Source organism: Rhodamnia argentea, chromosome 4 (assembly GCF_020921035.1).
Source record: "Rhodamnia argentea isolate NSW1041297 chromosome 4, ASM2092103v1, whole genome shotgun sequence".
Classification (NCBI taxonomy): domain Eukaryota; kingdom Viridiplantae; phylum Streptophyta; class Magnoliopsida; order Myrtales; family Myrtaceae; genus Rhodamnia; species Rhodamnia argentea.
This window is the reverse complement of record NC_063153.1, coordinates 20,664,263-20,688,889: the sequence shown is the minus strand read 5'-3', so window position 1 is coordinate 20,688,889 and position 24,627 is coordinate 20,664,263. Positions and strand designations below refer to the sequence as shown.

Below are 24,627 nucleotides of genomic sequence, written 5' to 3'. Positions count from 1 at the left end.
ACTAAAAAAGAAAAGGAACACAATCAATATATTTATATTGTTCATACAATATGAAAAACAGACATAAAAAATATAATCTAATGACAAGAAAGCAAAGACGAAAGGGGCACATGTGAAAAGCCATGAAAAGCTACAACATAAAACTATGGCAAGTTGGGGCCACATTAGATTAATATAACAAAACTTGTTGTGGATTCAATATTGTTTTAATACTCTTTGCATTGCATAACACAACATGCCCAAATAAACTATTCTCACTTTACAACTTACTACGTTTTGATCGAGTCGGATAAACCGTACATTATAATCTCCGAGAAAGCCCCGATTAACCCATCTTCAAGAAATCCCTAATTAACCCTAAATAATAGCCATGGAGAAGCCTATAGGACATGTCGTCCTTGTAGAACCCACACGTGTACAAACCCAAATCTTCATTGGAAACATTACGCCCAATACAACACTCCGGGCACAGGTAACTTTTCCTTTGTGATGAGATAGAGTCGCCATTCGGAGTAAGGTCGAGTCTTGAACCCTAAATCCACGTATATGCTCTACAAAGAAATCTTGACACTTACTTTTAAGAGAGATTGTAAGGCTTCCTCCTCCTTCTTGTCTTGCCGTAAGGTTTTTGGGATCGATTAGCGTCGATCATTTGAAACAGAGAAGAAAAAGATTTGGCCTTTATTTTCCCTTTTTGGTCGGTTACCCCAGTTTAAGTTCTCTTAATGATAATTTTCACATGGATTTTTTCTCTGAATTTGAAATAAATATCTTATGTGGATATTCCATATGTCTTTTTTTTTTTTAACTTAAAAGGATCAAAAGCAGCGTCAGCAAATAGTGCTAACTTTAACTAACAAAAGGATAAAGTTAAACATTGTTTAATAGTCTAAGGACTAGATCGAATATTTATTAGTAATTCAGGAATTAGATTGAACAAATTGAAAGTCGAGGAATGAAATTGAACATTGAGCCAAAGTTTAAGCTCTATCCGTGTCATTTTCCCAAATATCTAACCTCTCTTGTTTCTCTCCTCTCCGACTTCCCATGTATATATAACCACTTAAATCCTCCATCTTTGCAGCCACGTCTCTCTCTCTCTCTCAGACGGAAGGAGCCAAGGGTTTCATCTTCATCCCCGATCGTGCACAAAAATGGCGGAGGAAGAGGTAGTGGCGCTCGAGCCGGCGGCTTCACCGCCTCTAGATCACAAGCGGAAGCTCCACGATTTGGAAGCCGAAGCTCCGGAACCCGTCGTAGAAGCCGATTCCGACTATAATGTCCACGTCTCGGCTTCTGATTCTCTAGATGTGAAGCGTCCTCGTCTTGATGAGGAGCCTGAGATTTCAGGTAAGTCAGTCCCTCAGTGTTTTTGCCTATGCCTGCTGATAGTAGCGATGTTTTGTAGCTGATAAGCTGGATAACTATTTTTATGCGTAGATTAGGTTGAGCTACATAATATGAATATCTTCGGATGTTGCTTATAAAGTTGCAGAAGTAGGAGGAATGATTGTGCTATTGAGTAACTTTGGCGTTTGTTCATTTGTTTGGCTTCGGATTCATTTCGTGCCTCCGATTCACGAAATGTGGTTGACCATTTCGTCCTGCTGTGCAAATTTAGTTGTCATGTTAAGTGACTCCCTCATAAACTCGTCGTTTGTCTTCTCTTCTCGGCAACAGCTCACGGGAATGGATACCAAGACGACAAGCGAGATGAGCCAGTCGAGGAAGAAAATAAGGGAACCACTGAAAATAATAGCGAGGTTGAAGAATCTCAGGAACAGCCCAATGAAAGCGAAGAAGCTGCTGTTGATGAAAAGGCATATTCTGAAAACCACGGGGCCAAAGATGTCAATACAGAGTCTCAGGACAATTCACAAGAAACTTTGAAGGAGGAAGCTGTGCCTTCTGCGGATGTTAACCAACAAGATGTGTCCGCACAGCAGCTGCAAGTGTCTGATGATGGTCGCACTTTGACCCGCAAAATTGGGGTCCCGAATAATAAGGTGAATTTGCGTTGCTATTTGTGTAAATTGTCAGTTGAACTACATGGGAGTCCTGTTTTGCTCTTTTATACTGCATAATTGGTTTGGCGATATTGAATCATAGTTGTCTTTGTAATGGGAAACTTTAGCATCATTTGGTACTTGCCTTCCCTTTTTCTTAATTTGGATGAAGAGCACAAGTTGAACTTTTCACAGTGAGCAAGAGGTGGCATATCTTAGCGAGCTGCTTGATCTCTAGGATGCATGACATGTTTTTATTACAAGTACGACAAGCGAAATTGTAAGTTTCCAATGTTGTCTAATAATTATCAGCTACAAAACAGAATAGCCATGTGAGAACTTCCCATGCATATATCATTTGCTTCTCTGCTTCATGGAGTCGTGCTGATCTTTCCAGTCGAGACTGTGTCATGGTGGGTTGACTTTATGGGCATCAGTTATTGTACCCTTATTTATATAGTTTTGCTCCTCTTTGTCGTATGGCGTTCAGTACAGTCATCTTCGGCTAGAGTTGTAAGGAGGGATCTTTAAGAGGTAACTGTTGGTGCCTGATGTTAAGTAGTCTTCAAGAGGTAACATCGCTTGACTAAGTAGTATGGTTTTGGAAGGATGCGATATTTGTTTTCAGTCCTTTTCCAGTATTAACTATATGAAATTCCTGTTTAAGCTATGAATAATGAATCTGCTGTAGTTATTGTACTTCATTACCAAACCTTCTCTTCTTTGGAGTTCTTCCAAGTTTTTTATTTGGAGCAAAAGATGAGATCACACATGTTTGGCATCATGCATGCAGGTTGGTGTTCTTATTGGTAAGGCTGGAGAGACCATACGGTACTTGCAGTACAATTCGGGGGCGAAAATCCAGATTGTTAGAGATGCTGAGGCTGATTTGTCTTCTACAACTAGGCCCGTGGAGCTAACAGGATCTTTGGATAGTATCAACAAGGCTGAGAAGCTTATTAAGGATGTCATAGCAGAGGTTCGTGTTGATGCTGTCGGTGCATTTTCTTCCTTTTCTCCTTCTTTTTTCCTCTACTTTCGCATTTGCGGTAGTGAAAGTGGAGCAGCTATATTTTTCCCTGCTTTAGTTAAAAAGTGGGAGATGCACATAAAATGCTGGTTACCTGGATCCACAGAGGATACAAAAATTGTGAAACAAGAAAACTTTTGTTGTCTGGCAGGGTGAAAAAGCATACTTGACTTGCTTCCTCTGATTAATTATTCCCTTTTCTGCACAAGTTGTTTGCTTTTGCTGATTCTGTATGTTACTTATAATTGAATATATCTTCCCTTGAATGTTGAAACTAATTTAATTCTGTTATCCGGAATATTTGGTTGTAGGCTGATGCTGGTGGTTCCCCTTCTCTCGTAGCTAGAGGCATAGCTACCGCATATGCCACAGGGCCTGCAGAACAGATTGAAATAAACGTTCCAAATGATAAGGTGTTGCCATGAAACTACTGATGATTTATTGGGCATAATATGTTCAGACAAGCAAACACACATCTTTTTCAGGAATTATATGAACTGATTATTATAGACATTAACTTCTGTGTATGTCTTCTCTGGTATTTTTTTGTTCAGGTTGGTTTAGTTATAGGCAGAGGTGGAGATACCATCAAAGGTCTGCAGACCAGATCAGGAGCCCGTATCCAGGTAGGCGATGTCATATATCTTGCCTTTTGGTGTCTGGATATGCATTATGGACATCAATAGGTACTTTAATAAGTGTCATACATCAAGATCTCCAAATAAATTAATTACTTTCTTGTAGTTGATACCTCAACATCTTCCTGAGGGTGATGAATCCAAGGAAAGGATTGTCAGGGTGAGTGGTGATAGGAGGCAGATTGATGTTGCCACGGAGATGATAAAAGAAGTCATGAAACAGGTCTGCTAGTTTACCTTGTTTCTTTGTGATAACAAATGGCATTGTTTTAATGCAGTTGCAATTTTTTCAATTCCCTTGTGATTACTTCTGCTTGCAGCATTGTTCCTTTAATACCTTCCGATTCTTCTTCTTGCAAAGAGAGCCTATATGATAATCGATAAATTTACCATCGGCTTCTATGTGGAGAAAATCATATTGCTCCTTTATCGTTATTGTTTCATGTTAAACGCCTCTGGTTTATTCATTGGAATCATAGCCTCGGAGGTACTTTTAGGAACCTTTTGGGTATTTTCGACGTGGATATTTGTGTTGAGCTTATTATGTGCTGTTAGCTCTGAGATTTTTTAATGAATGTTGGCCTGACATGAAAATTTCCCCCTTATCATTTTCGCCAAGGTAGATTGTTCTAGAAGTGGTATTAAGGAGGCTATCTTCAATTTTGCCTATCTGCTTGGGAATTGAGAGAACGTTGCAGCCATAAATAATCTTCAGATGTTTTGATATGTGCGAAAATTAACAGAGTGAGGATGACATCTTTTTCTGTTGATATCAAGTGTCTGTGGATCAGAATATAGGTCAATATTGTTGGTTGATGAAGACACCATGCTTTTGGTAGAGTTAATATGAAGAGTTGGTCTTAGATATATATATTAACATTATTCCCCTTTTGATATACTCTAATTGCATGTTCGATAATCTTTCTGGATTTTGAGATGTCATTGAGAGTAAGTACGGATTGAGAATGCAATTATCAGAGTTGTCATGAATAATCATCCATGCCAAGGTCAAGTCAATTCTTTTAGGAAGATCATACATTCCATCGAAGATGTCGGTTGCCACTTGCCATCATTTTTCTATCTTGAAAGTGCCGATTTCGAATTGGTTGGCTTATAAAATGCAGATTTGGCAATTGCCTCTCCCGTGGTGTTCGCATTGCTTTCTTGGTGTAGCAATAGACAACCACACTATTCTCTCATCCACATGAAGAGAGGTATCAGGCATTAAATCTACGGATGGCGAATGTTTATGGTTGGTAAGATTGCTTTGAGACTCGAGTAAAGATCATGTCGTAAGCCTACGTTGTATTAACCTTAGCGCCCGCTAGTGACTCCCATGTTTTGTATATGAGGCATAAGCCGTCATGGCCATTTAAACTCGTATCATGTGGATTATTGTGGGGTCCATTCCATGCTTTATAACCTGTTTTTAGTAGCTACTGCAACAGTTGTAGTATACTTTATTGCAATTTAGAGACCTCTATTGCTACGTCAGAGCAAACCTTGTTTAGAAACCTCGCTTAATGGTTGCCTGAGGTCTATGATGTATAGTGGCTCTGAAGTGGCAAGCACTGTTGTCTGGATGTCTAGAATTATCATCATCTGAGTCATGTACATAAATGCTTAGTGCCAGGTGTTCTGTTTGATGAGAGTTTGAGTGATTAGTGTTTGGTAACTCATTTCTTTTGACCTTTCTGTAACTCACTGGTTGAAAAAGCCACTGTGGTTTGTAATTTGAACATCCTGGTATGTAGTTTTTATTGTTTATAGTGTCGTTTTTCTTGATGGTGGGTATTCGTTTTGCATCCTGCATTTGTGACTAAGGCTTTAGGAAGTTATCATTTTTACTTGGTGGCATAGGAGCTTCTGAAGCATTTGCCAAAGAAATTGCCTGTATTGCTGAATATGTGCTTGTCTATTAGTGTGCCATCTTAGAAGACTCTTATTTAGAATTTTTATTAGAAATTGCCTTGAAAATGTCTCTGGAATGAGGATAATACTTGCATATGTGAAGGTCTCTTCTGTGTTTGTATGTTTCCCTTCGACATTTATGCCTTACAAATTTAGAACAAGCATCTGTACCATCTCTGATTTGATGAGATATGCCTTTATTTTCAAAAGTGGAATTATGTCCCTCTCGCTTTTGCCTTATCTTGACATGGTCTTTTGCAACTTGCCTGGTCTAGTCTGGGTGTCATATTCCCGCTTCACCAGGCTGAGACATTTTATCTCCATTTTCATGCATATTGATGTTTTTTTTTTCTAGTAAATGCGAATATTGAAGCTATCTATGCTGATTAGATGCTGACTGTTATGTGGTCTGTGTCATCATATGAGCTTTCTTTTTGTCAACCACTTCATGGAGTAGCTCTTAATATATTACTTCATGTCGAATGGCTCGCTTATGCTTTTCCAATTTACCAATCTTGCTCGCGTTATATTGCAGCCTATTTTAAGCTTTGATTTCTGTATATTCTTTTCCTGGTATCTTCATGCTTAGCTATTCAGTATCTTATTTTCTTATGGACTGCATTCATTATGTACTTTTTGTTGGCCAGACTCCTAGACCGTCACCTCTTTCCGGTGGGTTTAGTCAGAATGCTTATCGGTCGCGTGGACCAAGTGCTTCCACATGGGGTCCACGTGCTCCTCATCCTGGCCACATGATGTCATATGATTATCAGCAGCGAGGACCACATACATCTCAGAATGCACAATACCCCCCTCCTTCTTACGGTGGTTATCCCCCACCAAGAAGTGGTTTTAGTTCTGGTTGGGAGCAGAGGCCTTCCAGCATGCAGGGCCCACCTCACAGTGGGAGCTATGATTTTTATGGTGGACATGGAGGAAATCAAGCAGGTATTCCTCATTCAGGACCCATTGCTGGTCAATCCGGTGGCCACGGTGTTGGCCCACCACAGTCGCAAGCAAGTTACAACTATGGACAATCACAAGGTCCAAATTATGGGCACCCGGGTCCTTACCCTCAAGTGGGAAACCCTCAGCAGAGTTACGTGCATGGATACAATGAAGCTGGGTATAATAACCCTCCAGTGCAGCATTCATATGGAGGACAAAGCTCTCAACCAGTTTACTCTCAAGCTGCTGCTGTGCAACCTGGTTATGCACAACAATATGGTCCAGGAGGGCATCCTCAATCTTATGGCACTCCAGGAGCTAATCAACCTGGCAATACACCTTATCCAGGTTCCAATCAGTCCATGCAACCGTACAGTTCAAGCATGCAATCACAACAGACATATGCATATCCAGCAAGTGGGCCTATGCAGCAGACGTACCAGGGTTACGGGTCTGTACCGGCCAGTGATGGATTTAATCAGCCGTTACCTGCATCTGGTGCTGTGTATCCACAGCAAGGACAAGCTACTCCTGGCTATGGTCAACCTGCTGCAGCTGGAGGTTATGGATCATATCCTGAACAGCCAGCGACAGCCAATGCAAATTATGGTTATCAAGTGCCTCAAGATGCTGCTTTAGGTGGGGGTCCAGGAGGTGTGTATGCTGCACCTGCTAGCAGTCAGACTCAGCCAGGGTATGCTCAACAGCCGACCACCCAACCAGGCTATGACCAATCAGTTGCACAGTCTGGCAGTTATGGTAATGTACCTGCAAATGCCCAAGCTGGTTATGGGAAGTCTCTATCACCTCAACCTGGCTATCCTCAGTATGATTCGGCTCAGGTTTATGGAGCACGCTGAAACTTCTATTCGACTGTATGTGATATCTAGTTTTGGAATTAGCTTAGCTGTCTAGGTAATTCTGGCTTTCTGAACAGACTGCTTTAAGATATTCTCTAGACTCTCGTGCAATTTTCTCTTGGTTACTCCAACTAGTAAATGTTGCACTGCAACTTCTTTTGCTTCTGGGATCTGCCTTGTCCATTAACTGATATTGGTTTGTAAGGTTATGGAGACTAGATTCTTAGTTTAATCTATTTAGTTGGCTGAATGAACAATTATTCTCAGAATTAATCTCACTCTTTCTATTTCAAGGAGTTGATGGTAGAGATGTGTGTATCAAAGACTGATTACGTGGACATAGCAAAATGAAATTGCAGATGTATACTGCTGGCATGACTGTAGTCCACTAAAGATTTTGATAGCCAGGTCTATAGTTGCATTATCTTCTGACTACTCTTATACAAACAAGAAGATTGCGAGACATAGATCCTTCAGCGTACGTTGCTTGAGGTGTTCTGATTGTGACAGATAGCTAAATTATTATGTGCCAGTTGTTTCATACAGTTTTAGTGGGTAAGTTGCATTCTTAGCCACGACCTTGTAACTCTTGCTACTTTGTCGCTAAATCTTGATCTTTTTCGTTAGCTCAAAGAATCAATGTCTTTATTTCAATCAAGTTGTTCCTCACCCTTCCATCAAATGGCTCCTTGTTAAGGGTCATGCTGGCACAGATGCGATCTGCATGTGGCATGCAAAAATTTAAAAGAAAAAGAAAATCTGACGCTGACTTCCCATTGCAGCAACTAAAATGAGCTTAAATCAGTTCATTAGCAACTAGGTCAAGTCAAGAAATGATGGTTGATTGAAGAACAGTTCCAGGTCACAAGCTACCATGGATGGTGAGTATTGATGGTACTTATGGTCTCTCTTCATCTGCTTTCCTTATCTAACATCTGATTTTTCAACATGATCGATATGCAACTTTCTGTGGTTTACCTTTCATGGATCCATTTCTTCTTAAGTATGGTCTTTTAGGGGTATCTATTCAGGAGTTCTTTTAAGGTAATGGCTTTACATTTTGAAATAACTTCACTATATTTCCTGCTACCATCTTACCTATCTCATTCATATCTGGACAGATGCTTATTCCTTAGGTGATTACATCATTCCTTAGGGTGATATATCTGCCATCCCTTTTAGATCTTTAGCTATGTTCAAGTGGAAACATTAGGGCAGGAGAAACCGACAGTGATAACATCATTCTAGTGCAAATTTTGAGATCTCAATCCATATCCCCTGTGCAAATTGAAGCTACAATGTATGACATATGGACATTTTTGGAGTGTTCTTATTTGTAAGGTTTAGAGTTGATGATCGGCACGTTTCAAGATTTCTCAGGTTGTGTGGAATTGATGGGTGTCGGAGATATCAACGATACAGTCCCGTTTATGGTTCTAGTTGCAAAAGAGAATGCAGTTTTCAAAGAATTTGAATGGTCTAGATCTGATTTCTCTAAGCTCTCTAGAAGCGTGGCTTTCCACTGAAGTTTTTGCATGCTATCGTCACACGATGCTAGCGTGTGCCTTCATTTGTGTGGAAACTGCAATAAACTTTGTTCTATCATGTGGTTAGAGCAAGATGCTTGGTCTAATTCGTGAGAGCTTGCTGAATTATATAAGAATTATTCTCTGGTCATTTTATTTGTAGGTTCTCTCCTTTCTTTCATTAAATTCTGGTGCATGCTATTCATTTTGATTGTTGAAGCTATACCAAACTTGTTTCTGACAAGTCCATATGAATGTCAAATGATGGGGCGCTTTGTTTTGTCAAATGTTTCTTAAATAAGAGCTAGCTTCTGCAACGGCAAAAGACTATATGGCCCCATTCTGTTTGACAGCAACTGTTTCATTCATGAAGCAGCTGCTCGAGAATCGAAGTATCGATGCTAGTCATATTGGTCTAGATTCTTCACTGCAGAGGTAAGATACAGAAGTATCGAATTTGCAATTCACCTTCTGTGCATTGACGATTGGGTAAATATCTCCGTTGCCAAAGGTTTTAGTTACCTATTGGCCAAGCTTTTCCTTTTCTTTTTGTGCATCGGTGCATTATTAGCAAGACATTGTTGCAATTACGCAACTGCAGTAAAGTCAAAATACTGGGGTTTCTTTCCATCTTCTTGAAGGGTGCACTCCTCCACGTAAGTTTAATGCATTCGGGATTTTATTCGTGAATTTCTTTCAGGAGCAGAGAGCACTGGTGCTATTTCATCTGCAATATACGGTTATCCAACCAACAAATGCATTGGCGTTTGCAGCATATGGCCGCACCACCTCGTGGCGTGAATGGCCATGATCTGCTTGAGCTCGAGCCCAGGCTCGCTTGTGGCTATGATCACCTAATCCGAGTGGGATGGCAATGAGTATCATAGTTGATGTTGGCAAAGAAATGGAAGGATTAAAGGTGGAATATTTGAAAATGTAGGATGGTTTTGAACAAGAGACGGTTTTTAATTTCGGACAAAAGCAGAGGTGTGTTGACCTGAGAAACTCGCCAGCGGGAAATGCTCAGACAGGGTGATTACAGATTACTATAAGCCAGTTGTTTTGAAAGGTTCAACTCCAAAGGCAAAAGAGAAATTGGCTACCGGCACTAAATAAGTCATAAAGGGCAAATTAGTAAAATGAAAGGACAGTGCCTTCTTGATGATAAGATTCTTGGGGAAAACAACATAGGGACCACCTCGGTTTGAAAGAGAGGGAATGCAATCTATTATGAGCCCTATGTCGATTTATTTATTTCTCCAAACCTTAGTATTCCCAAAAATATTTGGCTGTCCTTTGTCTCTTTTTTAATAATTAGTGAAGAATCATTATAATTTACGAATGCTTGCTTCCTAAGTCTTCTCTAATGGACGACTATCCATGCAGTGACTTTCCACCGGCTCAATTATACGAGGACAACTCTGATGAAAAAAAAAATTATATGAGGACAATCGCTCTCACTTCAAGAAATATTATTACTATATCGTGGGTTGCTGGATGAGATTAGCGTCGGTGTGCATTGTTCTTCGGAATCTATATTTTTCTGTTTCAGACCCTTAATTTTATTATTCAATTGGTCAGAGGTTGAGCGATTCTAATTTAAAATCTGTATTGTCGGATCGTGCTTATCTGTAAATTACAGAGAATGTTCCGATTGGGTGTTCCTAGAGATTAGCTTTTTCATCGTGCGGAGACTATGTCGTTTAGCTCGGGGTTCATTGGAAGGATGAGCACCAAACGACTTGCCGGATCTCAAGGGTCAATAAGGAAAATGAGGTTATTATGTGGATTTTTTTTTTTCAAAGTGGGCTTCTTTGAATATATGGTTTTCCACAGCTGTGAGATACATTTTTTTGTTCTTTTTTCAAGGTAAATTTAAAAATTAGAGTATACACCACCGGTTTAAAATAAATTATACACAAGCGGCCTCATTCATCCTTAATATTTGAGATTGTAGTCATATAATCTCAATTGAATAGTGTATGTGACCTCGGAAAGCCATTTCTGTCATCCTCTACATGAGCTTTGCTATGTTTAATTTACTTGGTGGCTTTACAACTTTTGTCTTAATGACACATTTAACAGGGGGAATATTCACACGCATGTAATGCCACCAAGAACTGTCCAATGGACCAATTCAATTTTTATGTTTTTTTTGCTTTTTGGGGGGATTCAAACAATGAAAGGAACGAAATCGAGGGTCGTTCCTGGACGTTTCTGTTCATTTAAGAACCTCAAGCGCTACTACCCTTTGCTTTTTGACTTTGTTAGCGCTCCCTTTTTTGAAAGCTAGCGAGCGACAATGGTCAAGGGCGCCTTGCAAGATGCACTGCTCGACCCCCAGATGGCATGTGAACATGAAACGCAAGTCCCCCAATTTTTTTTTTTTTTTGGGGGGTAGATAAGTGCAAGATTGAAGAAGCAATAGAATTTGCCCAAGAAGGGTGTTAAAAATACTAGAAAAGGCTTAATACCATCCCAAATTGATACACTTATGATGAATTTATCTTAAATTAACTTTTTGACCACCAAAAATTCGAAACTAGTGCATCTGCGTTAATTTTTGTTAAATCTGATTAACATCACAAAAAATCCCAAATTAGTATACCTATGACAAACGGAGGGTAAAACCCTAAATTGGTATGCTTGTCAACTCTTACATGTCATCCAATTTAGCAATTTAATGGTAAAATTTAACAAAAACTAATGAAAGGAAAATTTGTCACAAGTGTATTAGTTTGAGATTTTCGGTAGTCAAAAAATTAATTTTGGGTGAATTTATTACATATGTATCAATTTGGCAGTTTTCATGGTATCAACTCACTAGAAAATGATGCCGCGTCCTCTCTATAAATGTCCTTTTATACCCCAAACTAGTACACCCTTCTTCACGTGAAAGTTTGTCTACCGAAAGTCGGTTGAGGATAGAAGAGTGGCCGGAACCCATCACATACATGTAGAAAGGGTCAAGAAGGGGATGAGTTGCAGACGCTTAGTACACAGTACAAGCTCTTTTTTTCTTTTCTTTTTTTATCGGACGGGTACGAGCTGGTTCACATGCAAGAAAATTAGAAGCAACATCATGCTCGAGGTTCACGAGATCACGATCTTCGACTATGTTTCGCTCATTCGTTCCTCTCGCATCTGTCCAGATGTTCTCCTTCGATTGCGCCATGCTCATTATGTATCAGACAATGGTCGAACCCACGACTCGGCGTGATTGGTTTTGTCGAGCGTATATGCCGATACGTTTCGTCTTTCCTCTACGTATAAGAGAAATCTCCATGAGAGAGAATCTTTTATGGTTAGAGCTTGAAAGAGGACATTTGAATTGGTCATGGGAGCCTCTCTTTCATGCAACTTCTGTGAACGTTGAGAGGCCAGAGAATAGGCAGACATGCTGATGCAATCCTCTCACATTCCTCGTCAGACATCCTTATTTTCACAACAACAAAGTGATACAGGAGACCAAATCTTCCCCTGCCCCACTCCCTCTGATTCCCAAGTGAAACCCCGCAACAGACGCTCAGACAACACACATGCGAAGGTTGTGTCGCGTGCGGTGATGCGCATGTCCATGACACGATTTTATCTAAGTCTATACGCGCGCAGGTGGAACATTCGCATGCAATACATACAGGAGATTTGCCGAGTCGATACATTGAGGCTCTAATTTCATTACTAAGAGAGATTCATGTACAAACCTATGCTAAGGCGACTTGATATTCGGGAGATGATCTCCGATCAGAGCTCGTAATACAGTTGAACCTATCACAAGTCCTCTACGCTAACACACAGGAGCGACCCCGAGCCCATCCCGACCTATAATCAATTTGTAGACGACGTGGTTCGAAGCATATGTTCATAGAGCAGTTAAGAGGTGTAAATTGATTAACCTAGGAGCATGCAGAAAGAAAATTCCTAGAAAGCTTCGTGTATTTTAGTGCCCATTAAATCCTCCAATGTTTCCCTTCAGCCACTTCAATATTGAGCTATACTGCAGTACTGCAAATTGTTTCAGCATATATAGTTAAAATCAGAACTTGGAATATAGCCGCCGTAGTTGAGAGGGTTCTCCTGAGCTCTCTCCTGAAACCAGATACCATTGTTGACAATGTCACAGGGGAATCCGAACCCGAAATCCATAATTGCAGCGGCCTCATCAAGTGTTCCCCTGTTGCAAGTGAGCAACGAAGCCTTGTCGTCCATTGCCAAAGACGACGACGAACTCGAGATGCTGGATGAATTAGAAATGCTTGAAGTCGATACCTTTGAACCCACGTCGATTTCATTAGACTTTATGACATTGAAGCCTGTGTAAGGATAATATGCCGAATTGTGAACACTAGCAGTAGTTGCTCCATCGTATATTACTTGGCATTCAGCAACTGTGAAAGCATGGATATCCGAAACAGAAGATCCGCAATGGTACACGTCTAGATTTGGCAAACCAGAAGGATGGTTGCTGGCGAACCCGAGGAGAGCAGGGGTGTTGGAACTGGACATTGTGTTGCTGCTGCTGTTATTAGCAACATTAACTTTTCCGGCGAGTCGTTTCTTCTTCAGCTTGGTGTTCCAATAGTTCTTGACGTCGTTGTCCGTTCTTCCGGGCAATTGAGATGCTATGACAGACCACCTATCAAAAACAAAAAAAATGAGTGTTAATATGATACATAAGAATATTGCAAGTGAAAACAAAAACAGTGACGAAATTGTAGTGCAACTCGTCATCATGTGTACACAGCCTTTGTTGTAAAACCAGGACTATGTTGTCTTCTCATGGATTTATTACTTAATAAAAAGGCGAATCCCGTTTCTCCCCCAAAAGTAGATGTTCTGCACTCAATAGCTCCAGTTTGATCCTTCAGAGCATGCTTGCATGAATTTTGACTGTAGCTAAGAGAGCGAAACGACTACCGATTCACTTGAACTTACAAATAGAGATGATATTTTTCAGGGGGGGCGAGGAACTACCAATGATAATCTAAGAAAAACAGGGAAAAGTTAAGCTGAGAAATTGCCTGCTTCCTATTTCATTGTAGAGATTGCATATGATATTATCTTCATCTTCAGTAAAACCACCGTGTTTGATATCCGGTCTCAGATAATTGAGCCACCGTAAGCGGCAACTTTTCCCACACCGTCTAAGGCCTGCAATACGTAGTGCACAACATTATAAGGAGACGAGCCAAGGAGTTAGAATGTATAACACTCTGAAACTTTATCTGGCAAGAAACTAGCCCCGAATGGTAACTATTACACAAGTCTTGGAAATGAAGGAAAGGAAGCTTTGCAAGAAGCAGCAGCTAAAAGAGAAACAATAGCTTCCACAGGAACAAAAGTATGAACTTTCAATGGAACAGTTTGGTTCAGAACTCCTAGGGGCTTCAAATTTTTCTTTTAGATGCTAAATTGTGTTTGCACTCATGCTCAATTATGCACATGAAAGTGGGCAGTGGAATCCTAAACAGTTACATATGCGCATTTCATGCAATCTAAAGGCACTCTCGATGCAAGTCCGGTGCACATTAGGCCGAGTCCAGTCCAACTGGTAACCAAAATGAGTGTCAAAAGGGAAGATCGACCTGCTTTCTTGGGCAAAGCAATCCAATTTCCACCGGTGCCATGAGCTTCCAGATAGCTCTTGAGAGTTGCATCTTCTTCGGGCGACCATGGTCCTCTCTTCACGTTAGCTTTGTCACAGCATGGTGCTCTTCCCATGGCTTCTCACAGAGAGAGAGAGAGAGAGAGAGAGAGAGAGAGAGAGAGAGAGAGAGTTGGCAAGGGACTATTCAACTATTCAAGAACCTGTGGGCTCCTAGTGTGGGGTTTTATAAAGTTGGTGAAGTTTGACTGTGCAATCTTCCGACTCCTTTCCTATGTTCAACTTTAATGCTTTTGTTTTTCCACATTTTTAAAATGCCTTGCTACTTTGTTCTTTTTGCTCAATCTCAAGCCGCTCAGGCAATAAATAAATAAACAAACAAATAATCACATGTTTTTGGACCTTCCATGCTGGATGGAAGGGCTGATCATTCAATTAGCTTGATGAGACTTTCATTATAAGGCAAATAAACAGTTGATCTACAATATCGAGTGTTAGCGACTTACAAATTCATCGGTATACACGAGACTACAAACTTCAAAGCGGTGGGTTTTTCTCTCATCTTTGTTTCATGTTTTCTTTTGCTTTTTTCCTTTAGTTCTTTCTCAAATTTTGGCTCTTTTTCTTCTTTTCAGGTTAGCTGTTTCTGCATGTAAACTACATGACCTGTGTGATCAAGACAGTATCAATACTTACTTTGACAAAGCTGTTGCTTACTTCAGTGAGAAAACTATAGTTTGCTTCATATGGATGATAATAATGGAGGCACACTTTTTAGCTCATGCCCAAAAGCATCAGGTGGTCCACAAAGACGACTCCATCTATTAGAGCTCCCTCCTGGCCTTCCTGGTTCTTTCCTTTCTCCCTTTCGAATTTTGCCTCTTTTAGCAGAAGTCCAAGGCTCTTCCTTTGAAAGTCCAATTGCTCTGCTTCTCTTCTCTGCTAACAATGTATCTAGCTAGTGTTTTTCTTTTCTCTCCTTTACTACATGTGAATCCTCCGTTGGCGCGATGTTTTATCGAATCAAACCACATTAGCCTATAAATATAAGGTAACCTATGCCCTAGGCGGATTTTTACAAGACGTCTGTGCACCTTTCTATCATGAATCTTGTGTACTTCAGACAGCCGTTTACTTATGCTAACTCCTATAACTAACAGTTTGCTCTATCACTAGTAGAAAACCAATATCCTAAACTTACATGGATGATAAGCGTGGCATCCCTATATTCAATTGAATCTTCACTGTTTCTTACTCCTATTAAGTTGTGGCAGTCGGTTGAATCGTGTTTGAAATGAAATCTGGGCGTATTTTATTCGCTGTCATAGTTCTAGACAAAGAGCAATCCAGAGAGTCTTGCATAATCAGAAACGGTGGAATGACAAGACTTGAGTTTGAAGTACCTAAGTTGAGATACAGACCTTTTCCGCTTAACCAAAATCCATGACATTGTCAGCATACATGAATGATTCAACCTAGGTCTTGAGAAATTCCTAAGTATATGCAACATCCTGATATTTTTCCGAAGAATAAGATTTCCAGCTCCGTCCAATCTGCATGAGGTCTCTGATTCAAACTTGCAGTATCTCATGTTGTAAGCCTAAGCAATGAAACGGTCAAGTGGTTGAAGCATTCCACTCTAACGTATGGCCTCGTGGATGTGATGTTACCAACAAGACGGGTGTTCATACATCATAGTACTCATAATTCAAATTTGAAAAGCTTTTAAATTTGTACTACATAAAAATATCAGAAACTTAACTCTCACAAACTTAAACAATTCATATCTTCCGATTAGTTCGATGACATGTTTTTCATGGAAAAAGAAGTTGTCTTACACGTTTTTTTTTTGGGAGAAATTCCGGCTTGCTGAGTCAAACTACCGCAAGAATGCTGCTTCCGATTCGGAAGCGTAGAGGAAGATGATGGGATTTCAGTTCTTTGGGGAAGAAACGAGAAATCAAGGACTACATCAACCACAATCTAAAGTAAGTAGGAACTTATTGGCTGATCGTGTCATGGATCTCAAAACCTGGATTGAGAATAGCTTGTATTAAGGTGAGAATTCACAAACGGTGTCAATCATACCAACAAAGCTGCATCTTTTATCATGGGGTCAAGGTCTATTTCTTGTAGTGTTGTTAGAGCTCATGATCGAAATCCTGTTTCATAACAAGAGAACTCGGAGTACTACCAAAGTCTAAACTCATTAAAATACTTTGTCATATGTAAAATCCACTCATAAGTTAAGCTATAGGGATTTCTCACCGACTGCTAATTAAGCGCATTTTAACTGTCAAGCAGCGCCTAATACGTGCACTTACATTGGAGCATGTGTCAATAGCCTTATGGACCGAGTCCACAAGGAGCCGCTCGGGGTTGATTAACTTTGAGCTCATCGGGAGAAACTATAATGACCACAGTTGATTTGGCAGATACAAAACGAATTTGGATTTATCTTTCACGTTCTAAGCCTCTTTTCCTTCATCAAGATAAGTGTTGGTTGAATTATGTACTTCAAACCAAGTCAATCGAAGGAGAAAGGTAGGTGGATTGAGTATTATGCAAGTCACAGAAACCCAAGTGGAATTATTCATATACATTGGACCCGGTCTCATCCTGACATAAGAAATTTAAGAACAGCCTTGAGTGACAAGAAGGAACTCCCTTATTTGATTCAAATGATACTTTAGTATAAACTCTCTGTCATGATCTCAAATCTTTTTGAAAACCTTATTAAGTTCATTGGTCAGGAGTTTCCTACAGTAATGTTCATCTTGATCAGTTCAGTAATCTTAGTTATTTTGAAAAATTATGTGAGGTAAGGCAGTATTCGGCTATTTGCAGGAAATAAGTCATTGGTGTGGAATTCACTGTCCAGGCCTGTCTTGGATCCCTTCCAACAGTACTTCACCAACCCCCATGTTCACTGAAACTCAGGGAAGTTTCAAGTTTTACTCTTTATTCCAAAGATCTGCACAAATTCATACAACGATGAGAACCCGCTTCGCGCTATTACGCGATAAGCAGCGAGAATTCAACTGGAAAGGAATTTGTATCGCGAAGCTCTCAATGAGCCTTCTAAGGCCTGCATGAACTAGAAACTCTTCCATCTTGTAGAACAAGAAGCTGAGAAGTTGTGGCCCTGTAAACTCCGGACTGATACCAACCTGGAAGATAAAACTTCTATCATGGTATGAGGACAGATATACAAAGAGGGTGGTGTTTTGTTCTTTCTGGGTAGCCTGTAATTGGGATTTTTACAGAGGATCAAGTGTCTTGTCATGCCACAAGACTGGGGTTGTATCCGAAGCAATTGTGAGATTCTTGTCTGATCTTTCACATGGCGGTATCATGATCATACTTTATCGAGCTAAAAGGACCAGGACTCGGTGATCTTCCTTGAAACGGCTTTCTCTATTTGAGTGCAGTGATGAAAACGAGACCTGGACTTTGTCAACCCAATCGTCAGCATTTTTTCTCTCTTTTATTTTTTATTTTTTTCTCTTTTGCGTAGAAATCATTTTTCTCTTTTTTCTTTTCCACGTCACTATTTGCCATATACTTTTTCGAGATAGGACCTCGAGAGAGACCTGTTCAACTAGTGGACTAAAGTTATCTTGCGAACCTCATTTGACCATATACTCAATTCGTTAAGCCATTCGATTCCACTTTTCATACGTTACGATATGATTTGATTTCTTAATTAAGTTCATTTCTGAGTTATTTGTATCGAATTTAATCTCGTGAATTAGGAGAAATAAAAAATAAACAAAGTTCAGTTTCGGCTCGATTCCACGCTACAATCTCATTCAATTTAATTATTAGGGGTTATCTCAGTAGCGAATCATCCTTCTCGCTTGGAAAGAGACGGGTGAAGAATTCGATTCCCCACCTTCTCAAGAATCAGGGATAGAGACGATGAGTGAAGAAGCAGAGTTTCGCAATTTGTACATAACATGTGTCTTATAAAAAAAAATAGAATAACAAAAAATAAAATGAGATAGAATAAAACTAGACAAAAATTCAAATTCGAACCCGGTTTGACGTCCGAACCAAGCTAGATCGCAATGAGCCCCACCCCCTAAAACCGGGTCCGTGGGTATTGAGATGTCAATCTGCGGGCCTAATATTATCTGGAGAGTCCTCTATTTTATGTAAATTGCAAAATAGGGTCGAAACAGCCGAGGAATTAGGAAAGAGGCCCGTTTTGTTTTCCATATTGGTTCTCTCTCTCTCAGCTCTCTCTCCCTCTCGTCTCAGAGATTCACGGCACACTGCAGACTCGAGGTTCGGTTTCGTTGATTTTTCGCTTCTCTTAATTCTATCTAGATGGAGCTAAGTGTTCTCTTGCTTCGCGCTGCATTATGTATCGGTTTGTTTCGTCGGACTGATACTCAATTGCAATTGTGCGCCGGTGATTGGGAATTAGATGCTTGAATTTCGAGCTGTGATTGAGTAGAGCTTTAGATGCGCCGGTGTTTGGCTCATCATGGACTGTGAACTCGAACTGGGAATGTTTAGATGTATTCTTGTTCATGTTGAGGGTTCGTGCTTGCGTGCGTCCCCCGCAGGTTTAGATAGATTGAATGATGATTTCATTTCAGGTCTCAGTTGAAGTTCAAGTGCTGTGTGCACTATGCTTGGGTTTCTGTCTGGTGTTTTGCACTGTGTCCCTTCGGCCTCAATGAGAATGTGTGTCATATGTTGTTGGGTGATTGGGGATTATTTGATAATGTTTTCTAGGCAAATGTTGCAAGTTTGGTAGGAATGCTTCATGTAACGATGCACATGAGGTGTAGTAGGTTTCGACTTCCGAGTTTTTGTCTTCTAGAAGATGATCTTGTGAATGTGCCTTGTATTCCGGTTGGGTTTAGGAGATTATGAATGGCGGGCCTAGGCTGTAAGTTACTGGAAATTCTGAAGATCCTTTTCCCGTCGGAGCCCTTCTAAAGTATTTAATTTTGAGATTTATCTGACCGGATGCCTTGTTCGCAATTCACCTGCTGGCTGTTGATTGTGCTTCTGATGAAATGATTTTCAGGATGAGATGACATGACTGTTCTAAAGAGGCATGTGCTGAGGCTGTTCATATCCTTGAAGTACATCACGGCGAATGTCGTGGACCGGAATGATGGTCGGATCGTGGCCACAGCATCGACGGTCGAGCACTCCATCAAGAACTCTCTGGAGTGTGGCAGGTCTTGCAATGCTAAGGCCGCAGGTGTCGTCGGAGAGGTGTTGGCTATGCGACTCAAGGTGGAAGGTCTCGAGCAGGGACTCGGGAGAGGCATTCATGTTGACATAAACAAGGAGATAGAGAAGAAAGGATTCAAGAACAGAACAAAGATCTGGGCGATTGTCAATGCTCTAAAAAACAATGGTGTCAAACTCATCCTCGATGAGAATGAAGATGATCCTCTTCGGCGGAGTTATTAGACGGTTCCTTACTTTTCTCTTTCTCTGTATGTGTAGTCTTGCCATCTTGCTGAAAGCAGTGAGACAGAAAGACGATTTGCACTGAGACTACAATGACTTTAACGAGATGTTTATCTTTGGTCTCGAATGAGCCTGTGCTGGAATGTTGCTCCTTTGGCTCTCGAGTATGCTGTGCTGAATTGGGCCATCTTTTTCCTCCGCGCCCACAGTATTCACTCCCGAGCTGCAAACTCGACTAAAGAACTACTATCGAACCATGTTAACATGCGTTCATTTATGATGCCCGGTTCAGGGATCAATGTGCTGAGTTTGTTCTCTTTTCAATTGGTTTTGAAGCAGAATTAGCCAGCTTCTCTAACGCGCTTATGTTCGCCGAACTTCCTGTTTTAGTGTAGTCTCGAGACCAAGGCTGAGCATAGGATCTTTCTCTTGAGTTCTGAAATTGCCTGATTTTTGTGCTGTAAATGATATCCGTCGACCTCTATGTCTATGATAAGTGATTATTCTGCTCATAGCATATCAGCTATGAGCAGCAGCTAGTTACTATAAACCTCTGCTTCTGGAAATCCGGAAGAGCTACAGAGTTGGACTCATCACCTCCACAAATCTCTACATCAAGGGTCAGTGGTAGAATCTTCCCTACTCTGGTTAGCATTGCTCAGGAAATCAAGGAGCAAAAACTCAGACATGTTTGCCAACTTAATTAATACAACCTTTGTTGATGTGTTGGTTACATAAATGGCGTGGTGCAACAAATCAATCCCATTGTCTTTGTACTCTGATTTACAATTCGTCCGCTCGCTTTGCTTCTTCAAGTTTCTTTCTCATAAGATGCAGCCCGATACATCATCCGCAAAATACATCACATTCTGACTAAGGCTATGACCAATAGCTTGGGAAAAAAAGGATAGATGCTATTTAGTAAAGAATGTACTGCTCATGAACCATTACTCATGTATAAACTATTCACTTGCGACAACTCTATTTGTAAAAATTAATGTTTCAATGTTAGTAAAATGTAAAAATCATTAGCACTGCCAAAACTTCCTGGTAACAAAAATTTTGACGGGCAACTTGTTTGGCCGATAATAGGTTAGTAGCTTACCAATACTTTAATGAAAGTGAAAAATTACCAACTATCTTAATAATTCACTAATGTTTATTTACATGGTTTATTAATGCGTAGAAAATAACTAACTTTCTAACTTTTATTTGAGTCCATGTATTAACGTCTATTTGGTTGCGTCAAAATTAGTAATTGTTCTAATGAATTATCGACATTTGTTTCAAGAGATAGTAACAATAAAAATTTATAATTTTATGTCAAATATGTACTTTTAGCAAATTCGTAAGCCACATAAACAAATATTAAGAAAAATTAGTGAAATAGGGATTTAAAACAAACTCAGCACAAGGTGTCTGTCAGGTCATCACTGTTTATCCCACGAACCAGTAGTCCTGCCTTCTTCACATTGCCTGATAACGTCGTCTCGACTCTCGATTAGCGCGTGGAGAGGAAGAAAGCGAGGAAAAACCATGGCAATGGCGAGTCGAACTCTGCTTCTTTTGAAAGGAGCAATACCCACGAACCATCGCCGTCTCCTCTTCACCCGCAACTTCGTCGCCTTCTCGAACTCAATCCCTCTTCTTCATACCAAGCTCGACTCAGTAATCATCCGAAGCTGCTCGACCTCGAAATCTCCCTCCTCCTCCTCCTCGCTCGAGCCTCCGGACCTGCCTCGCTTAGCTGAAACTGCCCGCATTTCTCTCACCCCTCAAGAGGTATGTGTTGCAGTGTACACTGACACGCTCTTTTTTTGTGTTCGTGCATCTGTTGGGTCTTATGCTTAGTTTCTGTTCCAATGCTCCGGCTTTTCGTTTCTAGATTGAGGAGTTCACTCCGAAGATTCGACAAGTGGTGGATTGGTACGCCTCTCTCTGTCTCTGTCTAGAAAGTCTCTTCATTCTTTGTGGAGATGTCTCGATTCTGGTAGGGAAATTGATAATTAGCAGCACCACTTGGGGTGGCTTTTTGAAAATCTTAAATGCTGCCTTGCCGAACGAGGTTTACAACCTGTTAAAAGTGTCAATTTGGTTTGGTTCGTTCTCTAACACTCCGAATAGCAGACAAGGTTATCCACTCCTATGTTATGGGCTTTTCAGGAGTTAGCTTAGTTATGCAAGTATTGGATTCTACCTGTGAATTTGAAACATTTAATGTTGGGGATGTTGATAATTGTGATGGGCAACTCTTTCTTGCCAAAGATACTGACATTATCTGGTCTGTATAGTCGAAGTTCGTGATCTTTTATACTGTTTTTCTGATGGTGTGCTCATGTCAGGTTTGGACAGCTTCAAGATGTGGAACTTCAAAGCGTCGAGCCCGCGTTAAGAGCAGGTTCTTGAAGCGTTACTATGAGATGGTTAATTTGTCTTCAAAGTATATGCTGCATGTACCTTGCATCAATTGCTGGAAAATTGAGAGATTGTGCATCGACGATCTAATGTTATTGGTTGATGGACCTTGTAGATACGGATGGCGATCAATTGCGTGAGGATGTTCCTGAAACGTTTCATAACAGGTTATATTTTTCCCTTTCAACTCCTATTTTCCAGATTTCTGTGCTAGCAGTTGATTTTGCATTGCTTTTGCCTTTTGGGTTAAGCTTGACTTTCTTCTGCAACAGGGAGGCCTTGATATCTTCTGTTCCAAGCTATGAGGAGCCATTTATTAAGGTCCCCAAAGTTTTGAACAAGGAGTCAGAGTAACCTCATCCGCCTCTAGGTTAGTCATTTATGAAGATGCTTTATTGGCACAACTTGATGGAAAGCGTGTGAAATTTGAGATTTTCATATTTTGATACAAATGACATCATTGTATGCCATGATGAAACAGCAATCTTTTGCTGATGACTTTGCTTTAGCTTGTGACTTTGAGTTTGATTGCGTTTTGCTGTATGTAGGGGTGGCACAACTTGATGGAAAGCGTGTGAAATTTGAGATTTTCATATTTTGATACAAATGACATCATTGTATGTGATGAAACAGCAATCTTTTGCTGGTGACTTTACTTTAGCTTGTGACTTTGAGTTTGATTGTGTTTCGCTGTATGTAGGGCTGGCATTGGCGTCCTAGAAATTGCTCCTGTCTATGATCGATTCTACCTATGATGCATGCTTTAGCATCACCCAGTTGACGGCAGTATTCCATTCCACCTTTTAGACATATTAGCGCCAGAGGAGTAAGCTAAGATTTTTCAACATGGAGGCAAGATATGAGTCCTTAAAAGGGTAGATTCTTGTTTGGAATCTCATAATTGTTCAGCTTTATTTGTTAGTACTTAAGGAAGTAGAACATGAAACTGGCAGTCTTAATCATTGTCTTGGAAAGAGCTTATTGGACTTTTCCAAGTCAATCACTGAATAGATGACATGTTTGATCTGTCATTGCTATAGTGGCCAGTGGTATGTAGCAACTATGGCGTAAGCCCGACGCCTACAAGGTGGTATGATATCTCACTTCGCATTTCAAAGAATCAAGAAGGCCCTACTTTGGCACATTCCTAACTGCTTCAGCACTCTTCTTCTTTGCCCCAGAGTCTTGTCTGGTACAATGTTGAGGGTCCTTTGTGTTATCTGGGTTATCTTGGAACTTGGTCTTCACCTTCTCCAAGTTTCAAGAAATATGTAAATCTCACAGCTTGATACCAGTCGAAAGCTACTGTCTGCAAAATTCAAATGCGAACCAAATGGGTGTGGACATCGGTCACTCTGACAAACGTGGATTTTGATCTGTTTGCTGATTGTTATGTTGATCGTGCGTTTAAAAAAGCAGATGCTGAAGGTGGTAAATCTCCTTTATAAAGCATGACAAAACCTTCTTTTCTGCCGCTTTTAGTAGAACATTCCTCAAAGATTGCTTCCGTATTCCACCAACAGAGAGTGAAGATCCTCTATAGCTCTTTTTCAGCGCCTTCAGGTTTTCTTAAGCGTAAAAGAACAGAAAGAAATCTGTCTTATTATTTTGATCTTGCTTGTATATACGCCCTCGTTGTTTGGGACGAACTCTGGCTTACTCGTTTATTTGGTCGAGCTACTATCTTCTGGTCGGTCAAGAGCTTTTCAGAAAATCTAATACCATTTTGAGGCATCTTTTTTTTTCCCCCTTAACTTTGTCTAAATAAGCCTTATGGCCATCTTGTCTCCGAAACTGGATTTTCCTTTTCAAATTGTATTAGATGTACGAAGATTGATTTACTAAATTGACGGGAAAAGTGTAAAAAAAGTCCTAAACTTATTGCATTAGTATCAATTCAGTCTTAAACCTTTTTCTGGTATCAATTCAGTCGCAAATCTTTTGTATTGGTGCCATTGAAGTCCTAAACCTTTTATAATAGTACCAATTTAGTCATTAAAATTTTGTATTTATACCAACTGAATCAATTCGGCCAATTTTGATTGGAAATCACCGACATGGACGTCAATTATTCTACATGGCACAGTTGGCGCTAACCTAGATTTTTTTTAAATATTTTTTTAAATATTTTAAATAATTTTTAAAAATAATTTTTAAAAAAGCCAAAAAATGCTTAAAATATTATTTATAATATTAAAATAATATTAAAAAATGTCCAAGTTAGCGCTAGCCGTGCCATGTAGGACAAT

General features: G+C 40.1%; 4 protein-coding genes across 7 annotated transcripts; 3 read left to right on the top strand and 1 right to left on the bottom strand.

Moving 5' to 3' along the window:
• Positions 1–1,012: 1,012 nt before the first annotated feature.
• LOC115741108 (far upstream element-binding protein 2-like) lies at positions 1,013–7,653 on the top strand. Its single transcript, XM_030674826.2, has 7 exons — positions 1,013–1,350; positions 1,681–2,006; positions 2,800–2,985; positions 3,348–3,449; positions 3,591–3,662; positions 3,781–3,897; positions 6,233–7,653. The coding sequence occupies exons 1-7, from the start codon at positions 1,155–1,157 to the stop codon at positions 7,391–7,393; spliced, it is 2,160 nt and encodes a 719-aa protein (XP_030530686.1). The 5' UTR covers positions 1,013–1,154; the 3' UTR covers positions 7,394–7,653.
• Positions 7,654–12,572: 4,919 nt separating this feature from the next.
• On the bottom strand, positions 12,573–14,767 carry LOC115741113 (transcription factor RAX2-like). The gene is made up of 3 exons (XM_030674836.2): positions 14,505–14,767; positions 13,941–14,070; positions 12,573–13,555 (listed from the first exon to the last, which is right to left on the bottom strand). Exons 1-3 carry the CDS (start codon positions 14,638–14,640, stop codon positions 12,937–12,939), a joined length of 885 nt encoding a protein of 294 aa, XP_030530696.1. The 5' UTR covers positions 14,641–14,767; the 3' UTR covers positions 12,573–12,936.
• Positions 14,768–18,711: 3,944 nt separating this feature from the next.
• On the top strand, positions 18,712–20,125 carry LOC115741117 (50S ribosomal protein L18-like). 4 transcript variants are annotated; one of them, XM_030674841.2, is made up of 2 exons: positions 18,712–18,814; positions 19,569–20,125. In XM_030674841.2, the coding sequence occupies exon 2, from the start codon at positions 19,580–19,582 to the stop codon at positions 19,961–19,963; it is 384 nt and encodes a 127-aa protein (XP_030530701.1). In that variant the 5' UTR covers positions 18,712–18,814; positions 19,569–19,579; the 3' UTR covers positions 19,964–20,125. The 4 variants fall into 4 exon arrangements, with proteins under 4 accessions (XP_030530701.1, XP_048133211.1, XP_030530703.1 ...); XM_048277254.1 differs by having other exon boundaries at positions 18,790–18,813; positions 19,506–20,125; XM_030674843.2 differs by lacking the exon at positions 18,712–18,814 and adding an exon at positions 18,843–18,862.
• A 1,269-nt stretch (positions 20,126–21,394) lies between these two features.
• Positions 21,395–23,530, top strand: LOC115741114 (glutamyl-tRNA(Gln) amidotransferase subunit C, chloroplastic/mitochondrial). The gene is made up of 6 exons (XM_030674837.2): positions 21,395–21,745; positions 21,849–21,889; positions 22,306–22,361; positions 22,494–22,545; positions 22,651–22,748; positions 23,079–23,530. Exons 1-5 carry the CDS (start codon positions 21,500–21,502, stop codon positions 22,730–22,732), a joined length of 477 nt encoding a protein of 158 aa, XP_030530697.1. The 5' UTR covers positions 21,395–21,499; the 3' UTR covers positions 22,733–22,748; positions 23,079–23,530.
• Positions 23,531–24,627: the final 1,097 nt, after the last annotated feature.